Source organism: Quercus robur, chromosome 3 (assembly GCF_932294415.1).
Source record: "Quercus robur chromosome 3, dhQueRobu3.1, whole genome shotgun sequence".
Taxonomy (NCBI): Eukaryota; Viridiplantae; Streptophyta; class Magnoliopsida; order Fagales; family Fagaceae; genus Quercus; species Quercus robur.
Genome location: NC_065536.1, coordinates 2,936,530 through 2,949,521, shown reverse-complemented (window position 1 = coordinate 2,949,521; position 12,992 = coordinate 2,936,530). Strand labels below are relative to the sequence as shown.

General features: G+C 32.1%; 1 protein-coding gene across 2 annotated transcripts; it reads left to right on the top strand.

Annotated features, from left to right (window-relative positions):
- Nucleotides 1-6,561: 6,561 nt before the first annotated feature.
- LOC126716702 (uncharacterized) lies at nt 6,562-11,329 on the top strand. 2 transcript variants are annotated; one of them, XM_050417638.1, is made up of 5 exons: nt 6,562-6,727; nt 8,294-8,639; nt 9,528-9,632; nt 9,736-9,783; nt 10,852-11,329. In XM_050417638.1, the coding sequence occupies exons 2-5, from the start codon at nt 8,361-8,363 to the stop codon at nt 11,089-11,091; spliced, it is 672 nt and encodes a 223-aa protein (XP_050273595.1). In that variant the 5' UTR covers nt 6,562-6,727; nt 8,294-8,360; the 3' UTR covers nt 11,092-11,329. The 2 variants fall into 2 exon arrangements, with proteins under 2 accessions (XP_050273595.1, XP_050273597.1); XM_050417640.1 differs by lacking the exon at nt 6,562-6,727 and adding an exon at nt 6,770-6,879.
- Nucleotides 11,330-12,992: the final 1,663 nt, after the last annotated feature.

Sequence of the window (12,992 nt, the reverse complement as noted above, 5' to 3'; positions counted from 1 at the left end):
TTGAGATTTAAGTTTAGAATTTTTTTATAACAGACTTTTAGTTTTAATAGAATTTAAATTTGTTGAAATTTAAATGAAAAGGTTTTACCTAAACTAAACCGTTGTTAAATATTATCCCTTAATTTGAGGAAATATATCCCAACAAATAATATAAAATTAATTTACTAATTAGTGAAAGTAGCCACTTTGCGTAACCACGGCTTCTAAGGCCAACTTTTATTATATAGTATTTGATTTGATATACACACACACACACACACACACATATATATTATTTAAAATTTAATTGGATTTAGACATTTCAGTTTTTTCATCCAATAATTCACTTGTCATAAAAATTTAAAAATTAGATGAACACGTGACACTAAATTGGACTTCAATTGAAAACCAAATTTGAATCTAATTGGATTTGAACTATTCAAGTTTTACATTCAATAATTCATTTGACACAAAAATTTAAAATTAGATGGGACATGTGGCACAAAATTGAGAATATAATTGGTTTTTCTTTGAGTTTTGTCTTTATATATATATATATATATATAAATTAGAATTAATTTGATTTAGACTCTTTGGTTTTTGCATTCAATAATTCACTTGCTACAAAAATTAAAAAATTAGATGAACACATTGTGCAAAATTGAACTCTAATTGAAATATAATTTAGAATCTAATTGGATTTGGATTCTTTTATTTTTATACTCAATAATTCATTTTGTACAAAAATTAAAACTTAAATGGAACACATGGCGCAAAATTGAGAATTCAATTGAAATTTAATTTGATTTTATCTTAGTTTTGGCTTTTAATATATATATTTATATATATAGTGTATAATTCGTGCATATGCACAGTACAATTAAAAACAAGGCGTAAATGCACTTTTAGTCTCTACATTTTGACTTTTTTCCATTTTAGTCCCTACATTTTATTTTTACCACTTTTAGTCCATAAACCAATTAACGCGGGACATTTAAGTCATTGAAGCACTATTCCGTCACCAAACTAACAGGAAAACTAGACGTGGCTGATGTGGGCATTAAAATATTGTTAAAAAAATTATTTAGCATTTTTTAAATGCCAACATTAAAAAAAGAAAATTTAATTACTCAATTTTCTTTTCATTATTTGTGTTCTTCCCGTGTTCTTCCCTATAATCAATCTTCAGCAAAAAAAAAAACTCTAAACCCAGATCCTAACAAAACCCCAAACCCATATCCCCAATAAAGCAAACCTTAGCCTTCAAACCCATAAATTTTCTTGGCAAACAAACCAAAAAAAAAAAAACCCACTGGAAAAAAAAAAAAACCCGCCAAATCACCACCACCGAATTAAAGAACATAAAGATCAAACCCAAGCAAAAGAATAGAAACCCGGCAACCAAATGGCAAAAAATAATAATAAGTCTGGTGGACGACATTCTTCTTCAGTGATTCCAAGCCATTCCAATGGAGATTTTCTCTCTGTGTTGAAGCTCCTCCCAGCTACAATTCTAGCTCTAGCTTCTGTTATTTCTCTTGAAGACCGTGAAGTCCTTTCTTACATGATTACCCGCTCCATGAAAACCACAACCCCATCTCCAATCACCCAAGATTCCAAGCGAAAACCTCTAAAGAAAGCCCCAAATAACCACACCAAGAATAGTAACGACAACAACAACAACAACACCACCAACAATACCCATAAGCCACCTATGTTTGAGTGCGACTGTTTCGACTGCTACACAAGCTACTAGTTCAAATGGGACTCCTAGCCAAACCGCAAGCTCATCCACCAAGCCATTGAAGCGTTTAAGGACCACTTAGCTCACGATGAGAAGTCAAAGAAGGTCAACGGCAGAGGCAAGTGTAGAGACAAACCCACTCGCTGTGTCCCAGAGAAATCCTTCTTCGATGATGTTTCTAAAACCCCATTACCAGAAATTGAAGAAAGCTTCAATTTTTCCAAGGAGAAAGATGATAAAGTTGTTGTGATAGCTGATGATGATGTTGAATAAAGGGATACTGAGAAGTACGAGGTCGAAGATTGTGAGGAAGACAACAAGGAAGTAGAGATGGTCACAATTCGGACAATGGTGGCGGTGACAACCAACAACAACACACCAGTGAGTGGGTTTTTTTTTTTTTTTTTTTTTTTGTGTGTTTGTTTGCCAAGAAAATTTATGGGTTTGAAGGCTAAGGTTTGCTTTACTGGGGATATGAGTTTAGGGTTTGGTTAGGATTTGGGTTTAGGGTTTGTTTTTTGCTGGAGATCAATTATAGGGAAGAACACGGGAATAACACAAATAATGAAAAGAAAATTGAGTAATTAAATTTTTTTTTTTTAAATTTTGGCGTTTTAAAAATGCCAAATAATTTTTTTAATAATATTTTAATGCCCACGTCAACCACGTCCAGTTTCTCCGTTAGTTTGGTGACAGAATGGTGCTTCAAGGACTTAAATGTCCGACGTTAATTAGTTTAGGGACTAAAAGTGGTAAAAATAAAATATAGGGACTAAAATTGAAAAAAGTCAAAATGTAGGAACTAAAAGTGCATTTATGCCTAAAAATAATTACAATTATACACATACATGAGTTCAAATTATATCTAGTGTAAGAGTTACATATTTTTTAAACAATAAATATATAGATAAATTTTATTCTTTTTTTTTAAAAAAAATTACATGAGTTTACTCCTTTTTTTTTATTAATTTATTTATAGTTTATTTATATTAGATTCTTCGTCTTTTACACAACAGTGACAACACTAGCTTGTAACTCTATGTATATGCATGGATACACTTAAAAATAAACAATAAGATGCATATTATTATTCCTATATATATAATTTAAATATTATTGATAGTCATTCTTATATTTTGTTAACTCTTTAAAAAATCTTGTAAAAATATTATTAGGTATAAAATGTAAACTATCCATGTCTATTTTTATTTATTTTTATTACTTCTTAATTTTTGTTATTGTGAAGCACTTTTTTTTTTTCTTATGATTCATTTATTCTAAACTCTTTAGTTTTTGTACTTAATAACTCACTTAGATGAATATTTATAATATAGTTCCACATTTAATTCTAAAATTAGGAAATAAAACTCTCTCTAAAAATAAATAATTTACATTAACTCACTTATAAATTAAAAAAATATATAGATAGGAGACTTGGTGCAAAATTAAACAATAATTAGAATCCAATTTAAAATCTAGTTAGATTTTCTTTCAATTTTACCTATATATATATATATATATATATATAGGGCGCATATGTTACAAAAGGCTAATCATAGCTCATGATTGTTAATCGAACGGTTCGATTTGAGGGAAATGGTAAAGGAGATTGATTGCGTAGGAGAGGGAGTAGTCAATAAAGATTTTAAACGGATGGTGATGGTTTTGGATTGGTTGATGTGTTTACAACCAGGGCCATCAAAATGGGTGACCACAGGGGGATAAGTCAACATCTTGGGATTTATGACCACTTTTGTGTTATAAAGGTGGGCCAGATCAAGCTTCTTTCTTTTTTTTTTTTTAGTGGGGATCAAGCTATTTTTGTCTTCTATTCACAAACACTTCACAGTTCACCCATCAATAAATATAAATTAATTAAAAAAAAGGAAAAAATGTTATGCACTTGTAAATAGAAGTAGGTGACCTTATGCACTTGTCTATATATAAATTTGAGTTATTATAGGAAAATAATTATCTCCTATTTATAAAAACTCTCCACTTTTTTTTTAATTAAAAAAAAAAGATAAAAACAACTAGCTCTTGGAATATTCTACTTAGACGTGATCATAATTATACCAATCTATTAGAGAAAATTAATGTCTGAAAATTTAGAAAGCAAAATCATAAATACTTCCTAAAGTAGATCTCAGTCTCAATGGAGTCTTGATAGCATTGGTTGGTAGGCATCATGAGAATCAACTTTATGTCGAGAGGACTTGAATTCTAGATGTTGACTCCGTCCAAGGCATTTTTTAATGGACCACTCGTATCAATAGTATATGCTCGTCATTTGAATGAAGGCGTGATTAAGTATTTGAAATGAAGTTGAGAATTACTCGTTAAACTACCTGATATAAGGAAAAAAATTTGGTAATAAATTTGATTGTAGTCTAAGGTTATAACTTTATTTAATATATTTTTATTGAATATGAATTTTGACAAATTTACCGTTAGATTACATTTTTTTTTATATCCTTTATGTTTACAAAATTTCTAGAAAATAAAAAATTAATAACTATGTCATCAATTAAATGTTCAAATTTCAATTTTTTGTAGTCTAAAAGTATGCAAAAAAATAAGTTTATAGATCAAATAATAAATAAAATCCAATTGACATGAAATTTTACTTGTATATTAAAAACATAAAGTATATAATTATATTAATTTTTTAAGCATGAGTTATAACCTTCAACTACAACTAAGTTTATAACCAAAGTTTATCTCTTGTATTAAAAAAAAAAAAAAGAGTACATTAACTAGCCCATTCGTTCACTTACTAATTAAAAAAACGAACGAAGGAAAAAAAATTCTGGAAAGAAAAGGACAATTTGGATTTGAATTCCTTCTATTAAAAAAAAAAAAAAAAAACTTGAATTCATTGTGTGCCGCCCATGGAATTTCCTATGTCACGGCCGATAGGCACCCCATGTTTGAAATTTTCCACTGCCACTGCCAGTTTTGAAGGCTATGATAATCACTAACCGCTACTACTTTATTAGCTTTGTAGCCCCACTTCACTTTTCATAAAATGCATGATAACCATGTGATTTATTCAAAAATCTCATTAACAAGATTAGAAAAAAGCTGAACTGAATGTACAGTAAAGATTCTCACCACTGAAATTATTTCAATAATATTGTTTTTGTTTAAAATTAAGTATTTGTAATTTTATATAACAAATAAGTGAGATAACCCATCAAAGCAATATTAGCCACTCTATCCTAATCATAAGAGCTAGCCAATTTTCAAAATTGTTATGGACTTATTAGTTGTCATTTTAGGTGTACCATATGCATCAAACACTCCTAATTAGTATTTACTTTTGATCAATCAACTCTTTATTTGTGAGGATTCAAAATTTTTGGAACACTTGGATTAATCTTTTGAATGTATATAGTCTTTATCCAATCAAATGACTGACTACTCTATAATGAATAAAGGTTACTAATTAGATCATTGGCTTTATGGGATTTTTAAGACCTAAATATGAGTGTACTACATTTCTATTATATATTACTCTTATAATCATATAACTTTACATCTATTAATCATAAATTCTTGATTATATATATTTTTTTATAGAAGTTTTGGCATTATTACACAAATGGTGTGTCCACTAGACCTACCTAGTGCACACTACTTAGAATTCTTAGCATGAATTTAAAAGATGTGATGTATGGACAACACCAATTCCTTAATCCTTAAGACATATATGTTTGTTTTTTTCTGACAAAGTTGAAAGATTTACTCTTTAAACCTAACAATAGGCAAGGTACAATGTATCATATATAGCATATTAGAAAAAGCAAAATAAAATAAAAGATGCAAATTGTCATGAGTCATACTCTTTTCCTAAAACTTATATATAAAGTCAATTTAGCATTATAAAAAACTCCAAAGGGTTGGTGTACATGTTTTCAAGACTCATATGATTAACGAGGTTAGTTTAAGCTTCTTAATTAAAAGACCTTGGGATTACTTAAAGAAATTTATTGTTATAAATTTTTTGAAATAATCCTTATAATTATTCAGTATGTATGAGATAGAGAATATGCCAAAGAATTAGTCTAATGTTCAAGAGCAGTGAACACTCCTATTTTTGAAAAAAGCATTATAAAATTCACATTTATGAAAACTAAAAAAAGTTAAAAGCTAATAACTTTAAAGAAAGAAAAAAATAAAGCCTATTTGATACGTGTGCTTAAACAACAATTTTCAATTTTTTTCAAAATACATCTGGATAAAAAAATATATAAAAATGTATTGAAGTTTATGTACTACAAGCAATAGCCTTCACGATTGTACTTGTTTTTGGCCTTATAGACAAAGCACAATGTATACCCACTAAATACACACATGTAGTTTTAGCTTTTAGTTTCCACACGTAATTTAGTATATCTTGAAATAAGAGAAGAGTAAAACAAACAAAAAGTCACATCTATTATCTATTATCTATTATCAATTATCAATTATCAAGGGTGTGACAGAAGCCCATTCGAGTACAAGATAAGTTGATAAAAATAAGGAATCATTGGTTTTGTTCATGTCATGTAGGTACTATACTAATACTTACCTATCTGTGTCTCTCACCATAAGACACAGTGACCAATACATGACAAGTCATAAGTTTTAACACCAGAAAGAGAAAGAAAAAAAAGAAAAAGAAAAAAGAAAAAGAAAGGAAAGAGATAAAAGAAGCTTTTTACTGTTGCAAATTCCTATAAACAAAGCTTTTTAAATGAATTGAAAGGTTGTTCCAGAAGTCCAAATAATAATGCAACAATGTAACACATGCACCACTGTAAATTAATGTTGTTTGAAAGCGACCCTCCACTACTATGTCTCTAATACTTTTTTCTATAATATAGTTTATTGTTTTTCTATCTTTTTCTCTCTCTTTTATAATCTGATCAGAATCTCTACCAGCTAAGATCATCTTTGAGTAGATAAGATTGGTGGTTGAGTCCATTGCTTCTCTCTTTCATTTTTTGAAGACTACAACAGGTGAGTGAGAAAGATCATTTTTTTTTAAAAAAAAAAAAAAAAAAACAAAAATTTCACAACCAACGTGCTTTGAGTTTGATTTCAAGGTTTTGTTTTTAGATGTAAATTTCTGTGCTTTTGGTATCTGTGATCATCTGGGGTGTCTGATCAAGGTTAATTCTAATTGGGTTTTAGTTTTTTGGTGTTGGGGTTTTGGTGGTTTGGCTTTTAATCAAGTGGTTCAATTGGTTTCTTTGTCTTAATTAGTTCTCTCTAAAGGTGTAGTCTGCTTTTGAATTTGTATGTCTTTGATTGAGGTTCAGATTGTTGGTTTAATTTGATTCTGATATTGATTTTTAGAAACTGGGTTGTTTTCTGTTGTTAGGAATTCCAATGGATTATCTTGTTTTCTCAGCTGTTTTGTTTTCTGGGGTTATGTACAGTCAAATCTTCTTTCGCTAGATTCTTGTTTGTTTGCTTTTGATACTGTTGGGGTTTTCCAACTTTGATATGGCCTCTGAGCTTTCCAAATGAAATGCAGGAGTGCCTCCTCCTTCTTTCCTTAACCCTCAGGCCCTCAACTGTTTCTTCGTATGGAAAGTCTCATAAAGTTGTTTTGTATGGATGCTTTATCCACAGCAATGGAAAATTTTTGGGTTCAGCATTTGACTATTGAAGTGGTCCATCAGAATCCACTGTTATAAGTGTTAATCATATCTTCTGTGATAATTTTTGTAAATGGGTAGACAGAGATGCTAAGGTTTAACATTATTGCCTTCTGGACCCTCAATTATCATCTCTTGGTATAATTGTTAGATTATGGCTTCATTAACATCCAGGGGTTGAGTTGAGTGGCTCTATGGTGCGGACACTGCCCAGATTATTTTGAATGTGTTAAGGGATTTAATTGCTACCTTAATTATGATTTGATTTCCCTGCCTTATTTGATGTAACCTGGTACCTTATTTATAGGCTCACAGTAAACATTATTGTTATGTTGAATTTGATGAATGATATGGAATTGAGATTTTCTTTCTCTAGCTTGGTCGTGATGCCAAGAACCCTTACTGGTGAAACCTAAGGTTTATCTTGTTCTGTGTTTTTGCCTTTGCCCTGCATCACTCTAGCTGTATTTAAGACATCATAGGGACGGTCAACTGGGTTTGAAACTTTGAATCTTTGAATTCTACCACCAACCCTTTTGGGAGGTAACCTTTGGGATCTTTTCCTGTTATGGTTTTGAACATGTGGGATGGGAGAACTACACATGCCTGGAAAATATTTTGGTGCTTGAAGAGCCCTGGAGACTGTATTAGCATAAAAAAAGGAAAGATAAGGAGAAAGAAAGAGAAGATTATGGCTTTCTAGGATTGAATGGTAAAATGAAAATTCTATGTTGGGCATTGATATAATCTGTGTGAAAGTAGCCTATGAAAATTTTATTTTATTTGGTAGGAAAGTAGTTTGTGAAATTTGAGATGTACATTGATGAGGTAGATGTTATAGCTTTCCTAGTTCAGCAAGCTGATGATGTCTTTGTGGCTTCCTGACTACACTGACTAATTCATTTTCTCTTGTTTGATGCAGGTACTTAGATATTACTTTTGATTTTGATGCTATAACGCATTTTTGGTTATATCTCAATAATTGGTAAATGGGATCTGAAGGGCCTCTTGCACCTGCAGTAGCAGTAACAGTTCATGTGACGGGATTTAAGAAATTCCATGGTGTTTCAGAGAATCCAACTGAGACAATTGTCAGTAATCTCAAAGAGTATGTGAAGAAAAAGGGGTTGCCAAAAGGTCTAACTCTTGGGAGTTGCAGCATTCTTGAGACTGCAGGACAGGGAGCACTTGCTTCCCTATACCAGACATTGCAATCTGCCATTGGTGGAAAGGATTCTGAATCTTCAACTTCTGGAAAAATTATTTGGGTCAGTTGCCCACATTTCTGATCTCCTCTGCAGCTATGCTAAAATTATGTTATGCCAAATTACTCCTTTTCCAAGTTATTGATTTTATTTTTCCTGTTTCCCATTCTCTCAATTGAAATCATAGGCTGGTTTGGAGGTCTTTTAGAATCAGTGTCAGTGATTAGAAATCATAATGGCTAATCAGCAGAGCATAACCAACAACTTTATAGCTCCATGATGTAGTTGGGAACGTTAAAGAAGTACATACTGGATACTCATTGAAAAACAACCTTACTACTGTAATGGCAGCAAAAAAATAAACAACCCTTGGCTAATAACAATTCTTAACTCTACAGGATGCTGCAACAAGAGTAGTATTCATGAGATTAACAGCTCTATTCAAACAATAAGGATTAATGTTCCTAATTTCACTTTCATTAAACGAAGTCCAATAAGTCCATACAGGAATATGATACAACTCTAGAAACCTATACATTAGGGGTGAATATGTTAGTAATGAAGATTGATATACTGTCAAATAAAGGTTGTACTGTAAACTCAATCCTTTTGATGAGGCTGATTTCCGGATTCGAACTTGTAATCTATCACTTTTGGTGAAAGGGGCTTGTCATCTCACCAACGCCCAACCTCTAAGATTGGTATACTGTCAGCACCTCTATCAATTATGTTGCACTCTTGGTTGTTTCTCTAGACCTTTAGGGAGAAGATGGAAACTTGTGGATGGTAAAATGTTATTTTTTGAATAAATAAACCTTTACTGACAATTTTACTAAATGTGCATTTTAGAACCTTAATCCTAAACCAGAACCAGAATCTACACTTTGGACTCCATTGTATTTCTGTATTTATGCGTTATGTATCTAACCCTCTTTAACTATATTTCTCCAGCTACACTTTGGAGTTAATAGTGGTGCAACAAGGTTTGCCATTGAGCATCAAGCTGTCAATGAAGCCACTTTTCGTTGTCCTGATGAGTTGGGATGGAAGCCCCAGGTTAGAAATAATCCCTAAGTTTCACTTTCATGCATGCTGACTTTTATTTGTTTTGACATTCTATATTTAATTCATTGAACTTTCCTTGTTTCATGTTTTGTAGAAACTCCCCATCATTCTTGCAGATGGTGACATTTCACACACTCGACAGGTAGAATGGATTTCTTTTTCATGATTTTTCTGATTAAAAGGGTTTCATAATATTTTTTTTGTCTGTGTATAAACTCCATTAAGTTTCTAATCAACCTTATGTTTATTCCTATATTTACTATTTAACTATCAACCTATTGCTTGATGGACTGCAGCAATAGTCACTATGAAAGAAGGAATGTTATGTCAGAAGTATGGTATAATATGCCATCTGAGGTCACCTATCTTAAAGTGCTTTCTTTCTTGTTCACTACCCTGAAATTCCAGTACATGTGATGGCCAGTCCTCTGCTTGTGTATTGAATTTTCTATTGGTTGGAAGATTTGTTACTTTCATAGGAATGGATGTGATTATAGGAAGACAGATTTTCTGTATTTTTAGTGGAAAAGAAAGGCAAATTTATGATATGGGAAATAGATTGTGTTCACCTTCTTCTGCTAACTTGTATAAATTATTTAAGTGGTGGTCTTTGCTGGAGCTGCTGTTTTTATCAGTGAAAAGAACATTTCCAACTACTGACATGCATTGGGAAGTAATTTCATAGAAAAGCCTCGATATAATATTCTTCAGTTAGTTTTGATGGCATGGGGCATCATGCTATGACAACGACCCCCCCCCCCCCCCCCCCCCCCCAAAAAAAAAAAAACCCAAGGCAAATGTAAGGAACAGAAACCCCAGACAAAACATGTAACCATTCTTCAATAGTAAACCAAAGCCATTATGGAATAGTATTAAGAATAATATTTACTAATGGTTCAGTAGGATACAGTTACACATGCACCAATTTTCTCTAATCATTGAGATTGACAAAAAAATTTAAGGAGATGGTGCTCTTTATTTTGCTGTTCAAAGTTGAATTGATGCCTGTGTAGAGAAGGTATCTGCTTATACTAGACTGCATGTCATAGTTGCCAAAAAGTGGAATGAATTCATAGTCACAATGATTCAGATGGATTGATTGGACAATTGCTTTTTTTTAGTCTGATTTATTGATGACTATAATATATATATTTATATATTTTTTTGCTTCACCCTTCCTTAAAGAATTTCCGGTGCTAACTGTGCGCAGACTTCTCTTCCTGTTGAGGAGATTACCAAGGCCTTAGCAAAGATGGGTTATGAAGTGATGACATCAGATGATGCAGGACGGTTTGTATGCAATTATGTTTACTATCATTCCCTTCGGTTTGCAGAGCAAAATGGGAACAAATCGCTGTTTGTGCATGTGCCTCTCTTCTTGACTATAGATGAGGATACGCAAATGCAGTTTGCTGCATCCTTGTTAGAGGTACTTGCTTCTTTAAATTAAGAGCATCCTGCCCCAACCTTATGTCCAGGAGCTTGTGTGGTTGCTTATATTGGCCATGTATGTAAAAAAAAGTGGTTCGATGCATAATAAATAGCAAGCGTGTTTTAATGAAAAGTGAAACTATGGCACATGCAATTCATGTATTTTGGTGAATGCTTTTTAAAGGGTACTGGAAACTCGCGGAAATCTTTTGAAATCTCTTATGCCAATTTGTGAATGAAATGCCAGTTTTATTATAGTGTTTGTCCCATTTAATTTATTCTTTATTCTCTGAACTTCACTGACTCTTGCTTTTCATCATGTAGTTTGCTCCCGGCGATAAATCTTGATAGCATGCATTTAAAATTAACATTGCGTCTATAAAAATTCATGTCCTAGTGTGTATTCAAAGTAGATGATATCTTTTTTATGTCCTGCTACAGACGTATTTCAACCCACAAATCTTCTTGTCTTGGAATCATTTGAAATGGTCGGTCAATTATGGAATCTTGAACACCTTTGTAGGTGCACGTTTAGCACATGTTTGACTGATTTATATTGTAATAATTTGAAACTATTTATTTAGACAAATGGTTATATAACCATGAGCTTTACTTAACCATTCTCTAAGTAGCCATGTTACAAAGTTACCCTGACACAACATCTTGTAGATCCGTTGTTTACACTTTCCCAAACTTAAGGCCTTTTAAGGGATTGTAGAAAATATTGCCCATATCTTTGGATTGAGGTTGAGGTGAAGAGTAAAATATGCATTGAAAGGGTTTCATAAATTGGTAGGCATACTCATTGTACAACATTGGCCTAATGGTTATAGTGAAGTTAGGGTGAAAAGTAAAATCATCCATTGAAAGCATAACAAGGAAACGGGATTATAAGTAACCCAGTCAGTTGTGCCCCAAAGTTTGGAGAAATTATTTTGTACATCTAGCATACTCTACCTTCTTTTTACGTAAAAGTGGATCTCATGCGTAGAACCTACAGGTGAGACCTATTATTATGTGAGAGACCTATCATTACATGAGAGGAGAGTGTAATACATGGGTGCATGATGCATTGAATAATTTTAGCGAATTTGAGGTCAAGAGGTGCTCATGTTGCTGAAATTATGTTTTTGCCGCGAGCTGGGGTTATTAAGGTAACAATCTAGCCTTCACCGAATCATTTGGTTATAAATTGCAACTAGTGCTTTATGAGATATTTGTATTGGACAATAGTTATAAAGTCAATAGTTATCGACAAAAAATTTGGCCCTTGTTGCTGTGGTAGATTGTTAGTGGTAGGTAAAAAGGTAATGTCAATAGTGGGTTTAGATGAGATTCAATACGGGTTTGCCATATCAGCTGGTGTAAAAAATGTTGTCATTTTTTGCATGTATTGTTATCACCTTATTAGTTGCTTTTCCCGTTTCAAATGCAATGTTTATTGCCTCAATACATCTCCACATAACAGTCTCCTATTTCCTCCACACACACACACACACACACACACAACTTATCCCTAACATATTCGTTCAAAACCAAATGCATTGTGTAAGGGCCTTGGCAGTAGGCCTACGCATAAACACTGACTAGTATGCAACAGAGTATGGTGTCTCCTATGTGAAAACTGTGTATCAATGTATGAGAGTTAAATAATAGAATTTGAACCCGCAATATCCTCTGTATGCTCAATGTAAACTACATATTATAATTATAATAATAATAATAATAAAAAAAAGACCTGGCTCTTATGTAGTGTTCACATAATTAAACAGAAATCAACAACTGGTAGAATTTTTTTTTTTTGATAAGACAACTGATATGGAATTAATGAAATAGAAATGTACTATGCTAATATATTCTTATGTAGTAGAATATAATTGCATGAGTTTTTCATTATTACAACCATCTTCCCTCTAGTTA

Excerpts from the sequence above, each read along its gene's own strand:
- LOC126716702 (XM_050417638.1), top strand. The coding sequence starts at position 8,361 with ATGGGATCTGAAGGGCCTCTTGCACCTGCAGTAGCAGTAACAGTTCAT. Across the intron at positions 8,640-9,527 it reads CTTCTGGAAAAATTATTTGG|CTACACTTTGGAGTTAATAG; the intron begins GTCAGTTGCCCA and ends ATATTTCTCCAG. Across the intron at positions 9,633-9,735 it reads AGTTGGGATGGAAGCCCCAG|AAACTCCCCATCATTCTTGC; the intron begins GTTAGAAATAAT and ends CATGTTTTGTAG.